We start from the raw sequence: 19,503 nt of genomic DNA on the forward strand, positions 1-19,503 counted from the left end.
CCATTCTGGTAGGCATCCATTAGATGGGCCGAAGGGCCAGCCCTAAAGTGTAGAAGTTTGCAGTCGCAGTGCCAAGGTGTATTGGCTCTGCCTCTCCCAGTGCGGGGATCCCAACCCCGTGCAGTGAAGACTGAGACGCAGTTTCAACGTCCCAATTCCCAGCACAGAGAGGAGTGGATTGAAGGGAGGAAGGGGGAGAAGGAGAGGGAGCGAGAGAGCGCATGTGCGGCCTAGACCCAGCTCTACCCCCGCCCCCCGAGCGCGGAATGTGTGGGAGCGAGAGAGCGGAGTGAGCGCAGACAGGAGCGCTAACCACTCGTCTACTGGAGCGGACGGCTGCGCGACTTTCGCCATGGGCGATGTGCTCTCCACTCACCTAGACGAAAACCGACGGCTTTTCATCGCAGGTAACCAATGGCTCCGACCAGCAAATTCCCCTTGCGTAACTTCCCCCTCTCCTTCCCAACTTTCACCACCCTCTCCTTCCCAACTTTCACCCTCCTCTCCTCCCCAACTTTCACCCCCCTCTCTTCCCCAACTTTCACCCCCCTCTCCTCCCCAACTTTCACCCCCCTCTCCTCCCCAACTTTCACCCCCCTCTCCTCCCCAACTTTCACCCCCCTCTCCTCCTCAACTTTCACCCCCTCTCCTCCCCAACTTTCACTCCTCTCTCCTACCCAACTTTCACCCCTCTCCTCCCCAACTTTCACCCCCCTCTCCTCCCCAACTTTCACCCCCCTCTCCTCCCCAACTTTCACCCCCTCTCCTCCCCAACTTTCACCCCCCTCTCCTCCTCAACTTTCACCCCCTCTCCTCCCCAACTTTCACTCCTCTCTCCTCCCCAACTTTCACCCCTCTCCTCCCCAACTTTCACCCCCCTCTCCTCCCCAACTTTCACCCCCCTCTCCTCCCCAACTTTCACCCCCCTCTCCTCCCCAACTTTCACTCCCCTCTCCTCCCCAACTTTCACTCCCCTCTCCTCCCCAACTTTCACTCCCCTCTCCTCCCCAACTTTCACCCCCCTCTCCTCCTCAACTTTCACCCCCTCTCCTCCCCAACTTTCACTCCTCTCTCCTCCCCAACTTTCACCCCTCTCCTCCCCAACTTTCACCCCCCTCTCCTCCCCAACTTTCACCCCCCTCTCCTCCCCAACTTTCACCCCCCTCTCCTCCCCAACTTTCACCCCCCTCTCCTCCCCAACTTTCACTCCCCTCTCCTCCCCAACTTTCACTCCCCTCTCCTCCCCAACTTTCACTCCCCTCTCCTCCCCAACTTTCACTCCCCTCTCCTCCCCAACTTTCACCCCCCTCCCCTCCCCAACTTTCACCCCCCTCTCCTCCCCAACTTTCACCCCCTCTCCTCCCCAACTTTCACCCCCCACTCCTCCTCAACTTTCACCCCCTCTCCCCAACTTTCACCCCCTCCCCTCCCCAACTTTCACCCCCCTCTCCTCCCCAACTTTCACCCCCTCTCCTCCCCAACTTTCACCCCCTCTCCTCCTCAACTTTCACCCCCCTCTCCTCCTCAACTTTCACCCCCTCTCCTCCTCAACTTTCACCCCCTCTCCTCCCCAACTTTCACCCCCTCTCCTCCCCAACTTTCACCCCCTCTCCTCCCCAACTTTCACCCCCTCTCCTCCCCAACTTTCACCCCCTCTCCTCCCCAACTTTCACCCCCTCTCCTCCTCAACTTTCACCCCCCCTCCTCCCCAACTTTCATCCCCCCTCCTCCCAAACTTTCATCCCCCTCTCCTCCCCGACCTTCGCCCCCCCTCTCCTCCCCGACCTTCGCCCCCCCTCTCCTCCCCGACCTTCGCCCCCCCTCTCCTCCCCGACCTTCGCCCCCCCTCTCCTCCCCGACCTTCGCCCCCCCTCTCCTCCCCGACCTTCGCCCCCCTCTCCTCCCCGACCTTCGCCCCCCCTCTCCTCCCCGACCTTCGCCCCCCCTCTCCTCCCCGACCTTCGCCCCCCTCTCCTCCCCGACCTTCGCCCCCCCTCTCCTCCCCGACCTTCGCCCCCCCCTCTCCTCCCCGACCTTCGCCCCCCCTCTCCTCCCCGACCTTCGCCCCCCCTCTCCTCCCCGACCTTCGCCCCCCCTCTCCTCCCCGACCTTCGCCCCCCCTCTCCTCCCCGACCTTCGCCCCCCCTCTCCTCCCCGACCTTCGCCCCCCCTCTCCTCCCCGACCTTCGCCCCCCCTCTCCTCCCCGACCTTCGCCCCCCCTCTCCTCCCCGACCTTCGCCCCCCCTCTCCTCCCCGACCTTCGCCCCCCCTCTCCTCCCCGACCTTCGCCCCCCTCTCCTCCCCGACCTTCGCCCCCCCTCTCCTCCCCGACCTTCGCCCCCCCCTCTCCTCCCCGACCGCCCCCCCTCCTCCCCGACCTTTGCCCCCCCTCTCCTCCCCGACCTTTGCTCCCCCTCTCCTCCCCGACCTTTGCCCCCCTCTCCTCCCCGACCTTCGCCCCCCCTCTCCTCCCCGACCTTCGCCCCCCCTCTCCTCCCCGACCTTCGCCCCCTCTCCTCCCCGACCTTCGACCCCCCTCTGCTTCCCGACCTTCACCCCCCCTCCTCCCCGACCTTCGCCCCCCCTCCTCCCCGACCTTCGCCCCCCCTCCTCCCCGACCGCCCCCCCTCCTCCCCGACCTTCGCCCCCCTCCTCCCCGACCTTCGCCCCCCCTCCTCCCCGACCTTCGCCCCCCCTCTCCTCCCCGACCTTCGCCCCCCCTCTCCTCCCCGACCTTCGCCCCCCCTCTCCTCCCCGACCTTCGCCCCCCCTCTCCTCCCCGACCTTCGCCCCCCTCTCCTCCCCGACCTTCGCCCCCCTCTCCTCCCCGACCTTCGCCCCCCTCTCCTCCCCGACCTTCGCCCCCCCTCTCCTCCCCGACCTTCGCCCCCCTCTCCTCCCCGACCTTCGCCCCCCCCTCTCCTCCCCGACCTTCGCCCCCCCTCTCCTCCCCGACCTTCGCCCCCCTCTCCTCCCCGACCTTCGCCCCCCCGCTCCTCCCCGACCTTCGCCCCCCCTCTCCTCCCCGACCTTCGCCCCCCCTCTCCTCCCCGACCTTCGCCCCCCCTCTCCTCCCCGACCTTCGCCCCCCCTCTCCTCCCCGACCTTCGCCCCCCCTCTCCTCCCCGACCTTCGCCCCCCCTCTCCTCCCCGACCTTCGCCCCCCCTCTCCTCCCCGACCTTCGCCCCCCTCTCCTCCCCGACCTTCGCCCCCCCCTCTCCTCCCCGACCTTCGCCCCCCCCTCCTCCCCGACCTTCGCCCCCCCTCTCCTCCCCGACCTTCGCCCCCCCTCTCCTCCCCGACCTTCGCCCCCCTCTCCTCCCCGACCTTCGCCCCCCTCTCCTCCCCGACCTTCGCCCCCCCTCTCCTCCCCGACCTTCTCCCCCCCTCTCCTCCCCGACCTTCGCCCCCCCTCTCCTCCCCGACCTTCTCCCCCCCTCTCCTCCCCGACCTTCACCCCCCTCTCCTCCCCATAACTCCCTCAACTGCCCCACCACAGATTTCTCACACCCCCAAATTCCCAATCGCTGCCCATGTTGTGTTCCCTTTCTCTCAGTTGCTGTTTAGACTGGTGTTGCTGATGGTTTCTTCAGGGAAATAAAAGGACCTAGTCCACACCCATGAAGAGCGCAGAGCAACACTGCCTTTTATTTAGCTGCTTCCTGAGCAGTAATGGAACAGATTGTACTGAAGTGGTTGTAGTTGGAGTTAGTGCTAATTGCAACGGTATTGGTCATGATCCTTCCTTACAGGAACAGGAGGAGTGAGGTCAGGGGAATGTTACAAATAGTTCTTGCGGAATAATGTGTTGATGGAATGTTTCAGGTCAGTTTAAAATGGAGTGTGGTACTTTGAATGTGAAAAAGCATGAATGGAGTCATGAAAGCATAGCTTAGTTCTGGGTCTTTTACCAATCCAAGTAAATAAAATGGTGGTGGGTGCTGTAATTGGCTGAACACTTTTTGATACGATTTTTTGTGAATAGGGCTTCAATTTTTCAAGATGGAATATTTTTCCTTGATGTTCTATCTGGGATCTGATGAAATGTTGCAGTTAAAGCTGCTGATCTCAACCAACCACTGCTCCATCTGCCAACCAGGCTGAGTCATTAATATACATCTGAGAATGACTAACTTGCCACAAGTTAGGAGATGATGTTCAAACAGCCCTGTTCTAAAACATGCCAGTTAATGTTTCGTGATGGTTTCCATCTAAGGCCATTGGAAGGAAGCAAAATTGCATTGTGTGTATGTGTTACAAACTGAGTCATGAGGGAATATGTTCAAAACAGTGAGTTCAACTGTGAATTATTCCCAATTCACAAGAATTCACAATGGGGAGTTGCTGGAAATTGGAGGTCAGTGTTGGTGCTGTCTGGTGGGAGACTGCCAAGATGGAATACAAGGTGGTATGAAAGGAATATTTCTGTGTGGCCTCAACTTAGATGACAGTGGATGGTTATCTATGATTGTAGTCACATTGCAGGAGACAATTGAGTCTGCACCAACTCATTATCTGTCAGTCTTGCCTGTATCATCCTCCTGATGGAAAGGAAGCAATTTTTTTGGAAAATGAGTGCACCCAAATATTCCATCTTAGAACCTTTCAGGCCCTACATCCCTCAGTGTTGTGCCGACCCATGTATTCCTTTCTTTAAAAAGTACTAAACCCTCCCTAACCCGTAACCCTTAATTTTTCTTTCATCTATGTGTCTGAGTCTCTTAAATGCCATAATGTTTCAGTCTCCACCACCATCCCTGGCAAGGCATTCCAGGCACCCAGAACTCTCTGTTTTTTTAAAAAAAACTCCCTGATGTCTCCCCTAAACTTCCTTTCCTAATCTTTGTTCATTGGTGTTTGCTGATCCTGCCATGGGAGACGGGCACTGACTGTCCACCTTATCTATTCCTCTCATAATCTTGTAGATCAGTCTCCTCTCATTTTTTACGCTCCAAAGAGAAAAGTCCCAGCTCTGCTAACCTTGCCTCATAAGATTTGATTTCCAATCCAGGCAGCATCCTGGTAAATCTCCTCTGCACCCTCTCCATTGCTTCCGCATGCTTCCAGAAATGAACACAATGCTCAAAGTGATTTATAGAGTTTGTAACATGACCTCTCTACTCCTGAATTCAATCCCCTTATTAATGAAGCCCAGCATCCCATAGGCCACCTTAACTATCTTATTAACCTGTGCAGCGACCTTGAGGGATGTATGGATTTGATCCCCAAGGTCCCTCTGTTTATCCACATTATTAAATAAATGACCATTCACTCTGTACTGGGCCTTCTGGTTTGTCCTTCCAAAATGCTTCACCTCACACTTATCTGGATTGAAATGCATCTGCCACTTTTCTGCTCCACTCTGCATCCTGTCTATAATCCTCTTGTAACCTTCAACAACCTTCAGCCTCATCCACAACTCTCCTCCAACCTTCACGACATCCACAAACTTACTGACCCATCCTTCCACCTCTTCATCCAGTTCATTTATAAGAATCACAAGAGCAGAGGTCCCAGAACAGATCCTTGTGGCACTCCACTAGTCACTGACCTCCAGGCAGAATATTTTCCTTCCACTACTTCTCTCAAAACCTGTAAGCCAGTATTTTTATCCACACAGCCAAGGTTCCACTGATCCCATGCCTCATGACTTTCTGGATGAGTCACTCGTCGGGACCTTGTCAAATGTCTTATTAAAATCCATGTCGACCACATCTACCCCCTACCCTCATCAATTTCTTTTGTTACCTCAAAAAGCTCAATTAGACTCGTGAGGCTCAACCTTCCTTTCACAAAACCATACTGATGATCCTGTGCAAACTTCTCCAAATGCTCATAGATCCTATCCTTAAGAATCCTCTCCGTTAGTTTGCCCACCACTGACGTAAGACTCACCGGTCTATAATTCCCAGAATTCTCCTTATTACCTTTTTTAAACAAGGGGACTACATTTGCCATTCTCCAATATACTCTGGCACCTCCCCTGCGGCCAAAAAGAATTCAAAGATCATAGCTGCTATCTCTTCCCTTCCTTCCCACAGCAGCCTGGGGTATATCGTGTCTGGCCCTGGGGACTTTTCAGTTTTGATGTTTTTAAGAAGATCCAACACTTCCTCTTCCTTAATCTCCTCATTGTCCAGCACACAGGCCTGTTCTATTCCAACCTCAGTGATTAAGATCCTTTACTTTTGTGAATACTGAAGCAAAGTATTCATTTAGGACCTCCCCAACTTCCTCTGCCTCCGGGCACTTGTCACCACCTTTATCCTTTAGCAGCCCCACCTTCGTTCTTGTCATCCTTCTGTTCTTCATGTACACATAAAACACCTTGGGGTTCTCCTTAATCCTACATGACAAGACCTTCTCATGTTCCCTTCTCTGTCCTTTCTTAAGTACCTTCCTGGCTACCATATACTTAATCATGAGCCTTTCCTGGTTCCTATATTTAATGTATGCTTCCTTCTTCTCTTGACTAGTTGCCTGACCTGTTTCATCACCCATGGTTCCCTTTTCCTACCATCTTTTCCATGTCCCTGTGGGACAAACCTGTCTTGAACCTTGCACATGGTCCTTAAACTTCCTCCACATTACTTCTATGCTTTCTCCCTTAAAAATCTCTTCCTAATTTATTCTCACTAGTTCCTGCCTCATCCCTTCATAATTAGTCCTTCCCCTGTTCTGCACTTTCCAATTTTAACAGTTTTTATCCTTTTCCATAGCTTTGTTGTTCCATAGTTGTGGTCACTCTCACCAAAATGCTCCCCCACCGAGAGGTCTGCCACCTGACCAGGTTCATTACCCAGAATTAGATCCAGTGTGGCCTCTCCTCCCGTTGGCCAGTCCGCATACTGTGTCAGGAATCCTTCTTGAACACACCTGATGAATTCAGCCCCCTCTATCCCTTTTTCAGTCATTAGGAACCAGTCAATATTAGGGAAGTTGAAATCACCCATAATTACCACCCTGTATTTCCCGCACCATTCCAAAATCTGCCTACTTATCTGCTCCTTAGTGTTCCAAGAGATATTTGGGAGCCTGTAGACCTCTCCTAAGTCGGTGATAGTTCCCTTCCTATTTCTAACTTCCACCAATACAGACTCAGTGAACACTTCCTCGGCAGCCCCCTCCCTTTCTATAGCCGTGATACTATCTATCCCTATTTTATGGGGAGGAAGGAAGAAGTGCCCGTTCAAGGTTCATGTCCTTCATTGACCAAAAGAGTAGAGACTTAATCCACAATTTTGGATGTTAGCAATAGCCACATTATTAAATCAATACACAATGTACCTCACCAAAATATTGAGATAGAATGGTGTGTTTTAGTAATCTAATCATATTGTTTTGTGGGAGGTTAAATAAATTATTTTGTTTTAAATCTTAAGTCAGTCTGCATCTTTCAAGAGAGAAAAGCAGTTAGTCTCAAACTGATGGTCTTTTGGAACTGGAAAAAGTTTAAAAAATAAAGTTTAAAATTGATGAGAGCAGGTTGGAGATGAGGAGAGATTGAATGACACAAGTGTGGGAATGTCAGTTGAAAGATGGTGGTAAAATGTGACTGAATAGAAGATGATCTGAAAATAAATAAATGGAAATGTGAGGTACAGGATAATCTACAGATGTTGAATTTTGAGTTCCGAAATTTGCACTGTGCTTTTACTTCTTTGAGCTTCTGTTGAACCTTGATGGAACTTTGCGCTAGAGACCAATGTGAAAGTTGGTTGGAGAATTATTGACTTGGAAAGTTCTGATTAACCTTGGGAACCCGAGGAATTCAAAGTGGCTATCCAAATGAAAGGGCTGGATAGAGTGGACATAAAGAAGATGTAACCAGTCGTGGGAGAGTCTCGGACCAGAGGTGCACAGCCTCAGAATTAAAGGATGTCCCTATACAACAGATGGGGGGGGGGGGGACATTTCTTCAGCCAGAGAATGGTGAATCCATGGACTCTGTTGCCAGAGACAGCTGGCAACGGATTCACTATATTTTAAAGCAGAAATTGATAGGTTCTTGATTAGTAAGGCCATCAGAACTCATGGGGCAAAATCAAGAGAATGGGGTTGTTAGGAAAAATACATCAGCCATGATTTGGATGGTGGAACAGACTTGATGGGCTGAATGACCTAGTTCTCTTGTGGTCCAATCTGCATTTGTTTTCCCCAGTATAATGTGGGGAAACTTGGATAAAAAGAACTAAGTTCGAATATTTAATGCTTAAGGCCAAGATTTAATGGCAAGCTATTTACACTTAGACTATAATATCACCTTCTAATCAGGATTTTGCATTGCTGTTGCAATGGACCTCCCAGTGGCCAATCATTTTAATTCCACTCGCCATTGCCACACTGAAATGTCTGCCCATGACCTCATACTGCCAAGTCAAGGCCACCTGCAAGTAAGAGAAGCCATACCTTGTATTCGGTCTTGGCAGTCTCCAATGAGATGGATTAATATTGACTTTTTTCTTCCAGCTCCAAACTCCTCCTGTCAGAGATCTATCCTTCTTAGCCCTCTGTCCCCTTCCCCATCACTTTGTAACTCCTTTCTCTTCTGCCTTCCCACCTGTCTGCTGTTAATTTCTGTTCCTTCTCCTTCCTCCTCCTCCCCCCCCTTACTTCTTCTCTCTGTTTTTCCTGATTCCTGAAGGTGTCCAAAGCTTTGACCTTTTTCTTCCTATGGCTGAGTGTCCTACAGCACACTTGTGCATCAAGGAAGAATGAATGGTGCGCTTTCAGAGCAGACGTGTTCTACAGTTGGTAGTTATCCTGCGTGGAGAATCTGTATAAAAATGGTATTCTGAAGCATGATTCTAGATTGTTCTCTAGATTGTAGTTTAAAGAATTCTAAAGTAATCAGCCTCATCTGATAAACCACTTCTAAAGTATCTAGTCCAAAGTTGTGTGTTAATTAAACAAATTGAGCCCAGGCTGAGATCACTGAAAGGGTCTGACATATAATTCTCTGCATCTCATTCTCTCTTGCTGTGTCATTCCAGCCAGTATTCAAGTTCACCTTGATTCAGGTGTGGAGAGACTGCAGAAAGTGATGGATGGGTTAAGTGAGTGGACAAGGTCTGGCAGATGGAGTACAATGTTAGTAAAAGCGAGGTCATCCACTTTGAAAGAAATAATAGTAGATCAGGTTATTAAAATGGTGACATATTGCTCCATGTCGTTGTGCAGAAGGGCTTGGGAATACTTGTGCATGAATCATAGAAGGGAATTTGTGACCTGTTCAGAAGGAAAATGAAGAGCTTTTTTTTTATTGATGCATTCATCATTTCTGTCCCAGAGTGTCTTTAATTTTTTTTTACATTTTCTTCATTTAAAACTATCTGAATAGATTTTGATTGTGTTGCACTATAAATTATCAAACTGTTGAGCTGTTGAAACATGCTAAGTGGAAAGGGGTCATCAACTGAACAACCTCATCAGACCCATTTTCCCCCTTGTTACTTCCTGGGAGCCTTACAACTTACTCTACGTCTTGTGCCCATAAGCTCATCTTTGATTCTTTTGCCACTTAGTTGATCCTTTCAGCCGAGATTGACAACTGAATGTAAGGTGAAAGTAGACAAGTCTGAGAGTTGCTATGAAGTGGAGTAAAACTGAATCTCTTCTCACTACACATTTACAATAAATGAACAAGTGATACAGATACGGGGAGTATATTAGTTTCGGCCTTTATCAATCCAAAGATGTATTTTCCCAAACTTGCAGCTTTTCCCGTTGCATGTCCTGGGTTCACAATTCTGAATCTTTATATAAAAAAAAAAGTTGCCAAAACTTGCAAATTCACTTGGGCCCCAGACTCTCAGATCCATCGGCAATTCAATTATTTTCAGTTGATTATTTCAAATGTACTTCCCAGTAGTTTTCTTTTTAATACTATGGATGGATCACCCCTTCATCTTTGCTCTTGATTTAAGGATATCATCTAAATGTCTGGGACAGAGTGATCAAACCTTGCTGTGCTTTTATTCAGTTCATATAGCTTCTGATAAATTATAGTTTAAATGCCTGAAGACTCCAGTGGATTAAGTGAAACAATCATGAGCTATTTTGGCTAAAATAGTTTAGCTGATATATTGGATATGCAGATTTGAATTGCAAGCTTAAAAGTTTCTGATATTTGGATTACATAACACAGCAATTTAAATAAAGCCTTGATCTTCTTTGCTCAGAAGCACCTCTGCCATATTAAGTTCATCAAGATTTAAAACACTTTTAAATTGGGATATTATTCAGTTTATATTTGAAGAGACTAACTTTTAAGAGGTACAAATTACAATTTTTGTATTCCGTTCATGGTGCCTGGCTGTCTAAACATAGCAGAACCTGGCTTTCAGCAGTAACTTGTCGATCAGATTAAGGAGCCTTAACTACATGGTTCTTATTCTGCTGTTTATTTGAACCCTTCATTCATTGCACCCTTTTAATGCTGGGATTTGATTGTATTGTACTCAATATTTTTTTTTGATTAGGGAGAATATATGGGTGAATCTTAAAATAAGAAGGGGTTGATAATTTTGATGAAGTTGCATTAGACTACTTCCCAACCCCCACCCCAATAGGAAATAGAGAGGAAATATATAGGGAGATTACATACAGCTATTGGAATAATAAGGTGGATAGGTCACAGGGACTGATGGGATCTATGTAAAGATATTGTGAGAGGCAAGAGAAGACCTTGTTGGGGTGGGGGGGGGGCAGTTTGAGATCTTTGTATCCCTTCTAGGTACAATTGCAGCATTTGGACAGGTATGTGGATAGCAAAGGTTTAAAGCACACTGCCCTTTGAGTAGTTTAAAAAAAAATTCTTGGGTTATTCCTACATCTAACCCCTCTCATAAATCTATGGCTCTAATTTTAGAATCATCTACCCTAGGAAAAGGACTGAGAAAGAGTTTATCCACTCTCTTCCCCCCCCCCCCCCCCCCCCACCACATGATTTTGTATAAATTGATCCCTCAGCCTCATTCACCCTATGGAATAAAGAAGCTCGTGAGAAGCTGTGTCAAAAAGTCAACTAACATTATAAAGGGCCCCCATCCCTGAGTCACAATCTCTACTGGCTGATACCTTCAGAATGAAGGTACAGAATCCTGAAGTCCAGGACCACCAACTGCAACTATGTCTATTCATTTATTGCTCTTCTATTTATTATCTCTTTTCTTTCATGGAATATTGTAATTTTTGGCACGATTGTAATTGGTGTATCTTGCAGACCTGTGTAGCTGCACAGGTATTGGTACATTATACTTGTGTATAATGACAATAATCATGCAGATGACCCCCTTTATTCTGAGACTGTCCCTCATTTCCCCAATAGGTTAGCAGTCTCTCAGAATCCTAGGTCTCAAAGATTGCCTCTTCATTTTATACCAGTGAGTAAAGGCCAGCCTCACTCCCTCCCCCTTCTGCCCAATCAACTGTGGTAGGATTGAATCTAAACTGAAAAGCTCTCAGGTCCTCTCATGAGTTCAGAAATCTTTAGTGAACTAAGTCTGCCAAATTTTAAGCTTATTTTGGGAAACTTGGACTTGTTGACTGTTGTAACAATATAATAGATTAGCAGTACAAATTGCTGATATTTGTGTTATATTAAAACTGAGATGATTTGAGGTTTTATTGAAGATAAATTGTTCATTGCTCTTTTAAATCTGAATTAAGCATGTGTTAAATTAAGGGTGAGATGATTTGAGATTTTATAGAGGGGTACTGTGAATAATTGTTGGTTGATATTTTAAATCATTTTGAATTGGCTATGCATTCCTCATTAAATTGATTAATGTATAACATCTTAAAAGGAGAATTAAACATGAACTGGAGCAGTAATGGTTGTATTATATACTAGTGCTGAAAAATTGCCAGTTGGACACTCTACCAAATACCCTGCAGAGTATGTGTGTCTTTATTTTAATTCCTTGAGTTTCTCAAATACCTTTGCCCTGTGATGATCCAGTCTGCTGATAAATGGTGTGATTAACCTATTTAAAATTTTCCAAATCATCGAAAGAAGCGTCAGTAGTGGAGGGCTTTCTGGCCATAAATAGACTTTAGATTGGTCTCACTTCCCAGGGGTCCTTCTGCAAAACGTTTTAGGATGTTTTGGTATTGATGCTGAACCACTAACACTTGAATTGCATGAGATTTACACTCTTTCCCCCAACTTCAATAATGCCCTCCTCCCACCCTTGCCCCCCTCTTCCAACTCCACAAAAAATACTCCAACAGAGAGAGTATGCATTTTATTTATTCAGTTCTTAACTAATCAGATTGGAATTTTTGCAATGTGGTCACACGAGGGTTAATTAAACCTCTGACTCTTGTTTTCGGAGTTTCCTCTGACTTTCAAAATAAATACCTGGTAGTTTTGAAGTTATGGCCTTTGTATATCATAGCATATAGTGAGTTAAAATTGAAAATAATTTTAAAACTAGTGTATTTATTCAACCATATTTTGACAATGTTGCTGGTAAATTGCAATAATGAATATAATGATTTTTTTTATAACTTTGTGCTTTTAAACTGCAGCTCTGTTGGGCAAGCGAAAAGAAAGCTTTGCTTTCGCTGCTCAATTTGAATTCTTGATATATAATTTGAAGCCATTTCCTGGATTGCAAATAAGAAAGGACAACCTTGTTGATACCCATGATATTTAATTCTGATGGTTGAGGCTCAGTTCTACTGTACTAGTTAGCCATAAAACACTCGCTAGGTAAAATCTCTGGAACATGCTAATCACTTGTGGGAAAATAGGCATTAATTTAAAATATCTAAATCATAGTTGAATTATTTGAATAAAGTTTTTTTTTATATTCTACTCTTAACATGTTTAATTGCCAGATCTATAAGTTACTTCTAGTGGATTAAATTCTGTGTGAACTTCAGAATTGACTAAAAATAAACAATGACCTTCACTTCAATCGTGAACTTTTGAATTTGGTAGTGCAAATTTAAAATCGTGTAAATAAAAAAATTGGTCAGTACCATTTTTCCATTTTATTATGGTAAGGTGATGATTTTTAAACTAGAAATGTTGTTGTGAACTTTAATCTCCACCCTCCCCTTTGTATATTTATGTACCACATAGTTTGGCGTATAAAACAATCCTTTAAGCACCCAAAAACAGGGATCGCCTTATAGGCCAGATACAAAATCGTGACCTTAAAATTCTACTAAAAGTCACACTCGATTGGTTCCATAACCCACTCAGACCCCACGCTACAACATTTTTAAGCTATCCGATATATTAGAAAGACATTTATATTGTTTTTAAAAAAAAATTCCTTCAAACGTCACCAGCTGCATTATCCTGAACTTGGCACATCCAGTGACTTACTGTTTACACTGTCATCAAATGGGTCCCAATCTGAATCTGATGAGTCGGCTTCCAGTTCGTCATCAGCGTCCTGTAATAAATCATCCTTCGTACTAGAGCAGTGGTTTTCAAATTGCCCCCTAAACTCCCATTCTACATTAAGTAATCTCTATGCCATCAGTGCTCCATGATTGGTAAGGGATTGCTAAAGGTGGTATGTGGGTGGAGGAGAAAAGGTTGAGAACCCCTGCTCTAGATACAATTGTTACTGAAATGTTTGCTTGAGAAAAATTGTCATTGGCCCATTTCCTTTGGAGTTCTGAAACCGTGCACATAACGAGTCAATAAGGTACAATTAAAACTGTGGTTTTCAAACTTTTTATTTCCACCCATTAGCAATCCCTTATTAATCACAGAGCACTTATGGCATGGGGAATACTTGAGGTAAAATATGAGTTTTTGGGCGAGCTTGAAAACGCTGCTTTAGAGATGCTGCACTTTTTGAAAGATTTTATTACAGTCTCTACTTTTACTTTATCCTATGCTTTGATCACAAAATCACACAGCAGATCAAGTGATGCAGCACATGTTGCCCTGCCTTTTGTAAAGGATTTTTCAGCACTCATCATTCACTTGTTTCATTCATGATCTATAAATGGCTTGTTCAAGCAGTGGTTGCAATAGAGAGGTCAAATCACCTGGAATAACCGCGATCACAGTATTATTTAGTGCTAATCTATTTTTATTGAAACATAACCCAGACCAACAAACTCTGTTCCTTGTGTATTTGGCCACCTGTTCCATACATTGTTTATCCATAGTTTTATACCACTTTCATCTATCCATCCTTTTTCATGAAAATGCACAAAAACACCTGGTGGGAATATTATTTTAATTTTGCGCATGAATACGACCAGGGGTCTTACCTTTGTCCCCTTGGACATTCATGATAACACCACCTGGCCCTTTCTGGTTTGCATAGTTTTCACGCCTTTACATTCTACCGTTCTATTGCCTATCATATTGAAATTCATGGGGGGTGGGGGGGAGGTTTGTCCACGTTTCCAATACTTGACAATGGAAACTGGTGTTTCCGGCGGTTCCGTATAATAAACTGCTGAAAACTGATAACTTTGTGATCAAGACCTTTTGGTAGTTTCTGAGCAACTTTTGTTTTTTGTCATAATACCAGACTTGCCCTGTTCATGCAACAGCTGCATCAGCCGACTGTACCTGTGAAATCTCCACTGTGTTCTGGGTTTGACCTTGCTCACTTTCAGTGCACATGCTCTGGTTTTATTTCTCGGGTCCATGTAGCGATCTTGCCTCTGTTCATGTACCCATTCTGCAACGTGATTTTCCAACTCTGACCAATGAGTGATTCCTCCTTCTCATCGAACAATGTTTCTTTGAAATTTTTCTTACCACATCTTCATTTCTTTCTTCACTCTCTTACCATATTCTCAGTTATGCCAAACGGCCTTGCAGTAGCACAGTTGGTCGATTCCTCGGACATTTCAATGACTTTTAACTTAAAAATTGCTTCATATTTTCTTCGTTTTGCTGGAGGCTCCTTGATAACACCCATCTTCCGGCCACGCCCAACAGCTTAGTCAATGTGACACCTGCTCAGTCATTGGGAGTCGTCTTCTCTACCCAATGAAAGATAGAACCATAAAATTTGGGCTGAAATTGGGGACCTGTCTTATCTGAAGGTCATCTTCTCTATGCTGAAATATACAGTAATTATGAATCAAAACAATCAAACTGATGAAGACAGGAATAACATGAGTGTGAACATTACCACCGCATGGAACATTTAGCTATAAAAGAAGACTTGTTTAAAATGGTAACACCCAAGTTCCCAGCTTTAAGGAACTTGGCAGTTCATTGCAATTGAGCTTAACGTGAGAATTCAACATTTATTTTAATTCAGTGCATACATTTCAAAAGAAAATGGTGTTGTAATTCAGCCTGGGAAGGTTTGTCATTTTGTTGGAATGCATGTTACAATGTCTGGAACTTGAAACCATTCCATCTACCTCATCTATACTGACCATCATACACTAATCCCATTTGACAGCATTAGGCTTCTACCCATCTATTCCTTTCCAACCACCTGACCAGCTGCCTTTAAAACATTGTATCTGCCTCTACCATGACTTTTGATAACCAGCAAGCCATGCATGGGGAAAAATTCAAATTCCTGGGTGTCAACATCTCTGAGGATCTGTCCTGGAGCTTCCATGTCGATGCAGTCATGAAGAAGGCTCGCCAGCGGCTGTACTTTGAGAGGTGTTTGAGGAGATTCAGTATGTCACTTGAGAACCTTGAAAACCTCAGCAGGTGTACCATGAAGAGCATTCTGGCTGTTTGCATCAGTGGCTGGTACAGAGTTGACAGCGCTCAGGACAAGAAAAATCTCCAGAGGGTTATTAACTCACCCTGCGACATCAAGGACACTAGACTCCACTCCATTGAGGACATCTACAAGAGGCAGTATCTTAAGAAAGCAGCCTCTATCCTCAAGGACCCCCACTTCCCAAGCCAGGCCCTCTTCACTCTGCTACCATTGGGAAAAAGGTATAGGAGCTGAAGACAAGCACTCAGCAACACAACGACAGCTTCCTCCCCGCTGCCATCAGATTCCTGAATGATCAATGAACCAATAACACTGCTTTACTTTGACTTTTTGTGCATTATTTTTTATTTATTTTTGCAAGGTGGTTTATATAAATGTTTTCTGTGTGATACTGCCTCAAAACTGTAGCATGCACGATACAGTGGCGCTGTGAAGAGAAGGGAATGCGTCAGCACTGAGCTGAGTGAACCAGTAACTGACTGTTTATTCAAAGAGACCACACTACAAAAGCAATGCTGCAAACCCCCCCACCTGCCACGCTGGCTCACGGGAATGACGTCAGCGCACAGTCTCAGGAGTGGCGCTCACTCCCGCAGTCCACTCTTCAACCCTGTCGCTTCTCCTCTGTAAGGAGGTAGTCTCTGCGCCGTTGTGTGTAGGCTGTGTGCTGTGGCAATTCTGCCCCTTGTGTACGGGACCAGGCCAGACTGCTACAAAACAATGAATTTTGTGACTTGTTCATGACAATAAGTTCTGATTCTGAAAACAGTACACAAAAGTACTAGTCACGCAGTATCCATAGAAATTTAAAGTCATAGAACACTACAGGCCCTTTATGTTGATCCGACCTAATCTATTCCTACCAAAAAACAACAAAGCCCTTCCTACCCCATAACTCTTTTTCTTCCATTCATGTTCCTGTCTGAGTCTCTTAAATGCCCCTAATGTTTCATCCTCCACCAGCACCATTGGAAAGGCATTCCAGGCACCTCCCTCAACAACTCTGTAAAATTTAAAAAAAAAAACTTGTCCCTGACGTCTTCCCAAAACATTCCTCCCATCACTTTGTACAGATGTCTCCTGGTGTTTGCTACTCCCGCCCTGGGAAAAGGCACTGGCTATCTACCTTATCTATCCCTCTCAAAATCTTGTAGACCTCTATTAAATCTCCTCTTATCCTTCTATGCTCCAAAGAGAAAGGTCCCAGCTCTGCTAACCTTGCCTCATAAGGCTTGTTTCCCAATCCAGGCAACATCCTCTGTACCCTCTCCATAACTTTCACATCCTTCCTATAATGAGGTGACCAGAACTAAACATATTATTCTAAGTGTGGTCTCACCAGAGATTTATAGTTGCTACATGACCTCTCGATTCCTGAACTCAATTCTCCATCTAATGAAATCCAGCATCTCATAGGCCTATTTAACTATCCTATCAACCTGCATGGCAACCTTGAGAGATGTATGGATTTGGGCCCCAAGATTCCTGTGATCTTTCACATTTTTAAGCATATGACCACTAACCCTGTACTCAGCCTTGGGGTTTGACCTTCCAAAATGCATCACCTGACACTTATTTGGATTGAACTCTATCTGCCACTTTCTGCTCAATTCAACATCCTGACTGTATCCTTTTGTAACCTGCGACAACCCTCAGCACCATCCACACTTCCTCCAAACTTTGTATCCTCTGCAAATTTTACTAACCCATCCTTTCACCTCTTCCTCTAGCTTATTTTTAAAAGTCACAGAGCAGGGGTCCCAGAGCAGATTCCTGCTCAACTTCACAAGTCAATGACCTCCAGGCAAAATATTGTCCTTCCACTACTGCTACTCTGCTTTACGCAGGCAAATCCATTCTGAATCCAGATAGCCAAGGTTCCATGGATCACATGCCTTATGACTTTCTGAATGAGTCTCTCAAGGGGGACCTTGTCAAATGCTTAATTTAAATCAATATAGGTCACATCTACTGCCATACTTTCAATTTCTTTTGTAACCTTCTCAAAGAACTCATTTAGGCTTGTGAGGCATGATCTTGCCCTCATGAAGCCATGCTGATTCTTCCTGAGAAGATTGTACTCCAAATGCTCATAAATGTTGACCTAAAGAATCCTCTCCAACACCACTGACGAAAGACTCCTTGGTCTATAATTCCTCGGATTCGATGTATCATCTTTTTTTTAAACAAGGGGACCACATTTGCTATTCTGCAGTCCTCCAGCACCTCCCCTGTGGCCAAGGAGGATGTAAAGATCATAGTCAATGCCCCAGCTATCTCTTCCCTCCCTTCCCACAGCATCGTAGGGTTAGTCGATGTTTTAATACTGGTAGACACCAGTATTAAAAGGTCGGGGGGAGGAAAAGTGGGAGTTGCTAATAGTTGGTACTGGTGGGAGGGTAGGAGAAAAAGGTGAGAAGTGATGGGGAGAGGGGGCTGAAAGATAGCTGATAGGAGAAGGAAGGGAAAGGGGTTGGGATCTGGAGGGAGACAGACCAAGAGGGGGATGATTAATGGAAATCATGGAAGTTGATATTGATGCCAAGACAGAAAACTAGATCTGGCCCATGTGACTTCTGGAATTGCAACACTTCACTTGTGGATTTGCACAGGACATCTGGTGTTCCCATTGTGTTCTCATCTGCATCACAGAGACTGGATGCAGTCTAGGGGATCACTTAATTGAACACCTCCCCTTTGTCCGCTGTGGTAGCGAAGATCTCCCAGTGGCAACGCATTTAAAATCCCCACTTCTCCCATGTGTTTGTCTGTGGTCTTGTGCACTGCTGGTCTGAGGCCGCCTGCAATGTCTCCTTTACCCGAGATCTCACCTTTCCTCTCCTGTCTTCCTATCCGTGTCCCATTATCACCTGTTGTCTGTGCTCCTCCCCCTGCCCTTTCTTTCCTTCTCCCCGCCCTTTAATTCAGACTCGTCTCTGCTTTTCACCTGTACCTTAAAGAAAGGCTCAGGTCAGAAACGTCCACTTTATATTTTTATCTCCTATAGCCGCAGGGACAACTGGGTTCCTCCAGCGTTTCTGTGTTTTCACTCATAAGACCTTGTTCCTCCAATTCATGGGTGGTTTCACCTTGGCAGAACACGAGGCCATGGACAGAATTGTCAGTATGGCAATGGGATGTGGAATTTCAGTGGTTGGCCACTGGTAGGTCCTTGCTCTTGCAGCAGACTGAACAAATGTCCCCACAAAGCCATCTTCCAGACTGTATCCAGTCTCCCCAATGTAGAGGAGTTTGCTTTGTTGCACACTGGCTGCTGCAACAGTGACCTTCCAGTAGTCAACCACTTCAATTCTGATGTTTGCATCTGAAATGGGCAAAAATGGTCAGTCATTGTTTCGAGTCAGACCTTTGTTAATAAATTATGATCAATGCAGATAAGGAAAACAGTTAATGTTTTTTCTTCCCTGGATTTGTTGTATCTAATATTTTAGGGGAGGGGTGACCAACCTTTTAATTTTTAATTTAGACGTCATGGTAACAGGCCATTTCAGCCCATGGATCCATGCTGCCCAATTAACCTACAACCCCTGATACGTACTTGTGGGCCAAAATAGCCTGTTACCATGCTGTATGTCTAAATTAAAAATTAAAAGGTGAGAAGGGAAAGATGTAAAGGAAACCACAGGAGCAACATTTTCTCGACAGAGGGTGGTGAATATATGGAATGAGTTGCCAGAAGAAGTGGTAGAAATGGATACAATTACAGACATTTGGATGGCAAAAGTTTAGATCAGTGGTTCTCAACCTTTTTCTTTCCACTCACATACCACTTTAAGTAATCCCTATGCCATCGGTGC

The 19,503-nt window shown here is 45.7% G+C and overlaps 1 protein-coding gene across 1 annotated transcript in view; it reads left to right on the top strand.

Moving 5' to 3' along the window:
• The first annotated feature begins 112 nt into the window (after positions 1–112).
• LOC138738980 (protein Niban 2-like) overlaps positions 113–19,503 on the top strand; it is a 177,510-nt gene continuing 158,119 nt past the window's right edge. The window contains exon 1 of the mRNA XM_069890284.1: positions 113–407. Coding sequence (XP_069746385.1) covers positions 353–407 — 55 coding nt within the window. The 5' untranslated portion in view covers positions 113–352. The remainder of the gene's footprint in view (positions 408–19,503) is intronic.

Source organism: Narcine bancroftii, chromosome 1, assembly GCF_036971445.1.
Source record: "Narcine bancroftii isolate sNarBan1 chromosome 1, sNarBan1.hap1, whole genome shotgun sequence".
Classification (NCBI taxonomy): Eukaryota; Metazoa; Chordata; class Chondrichthyes; order Torpediniformes; family Narcinidae; genus Narcine; species Narcine bancroftii.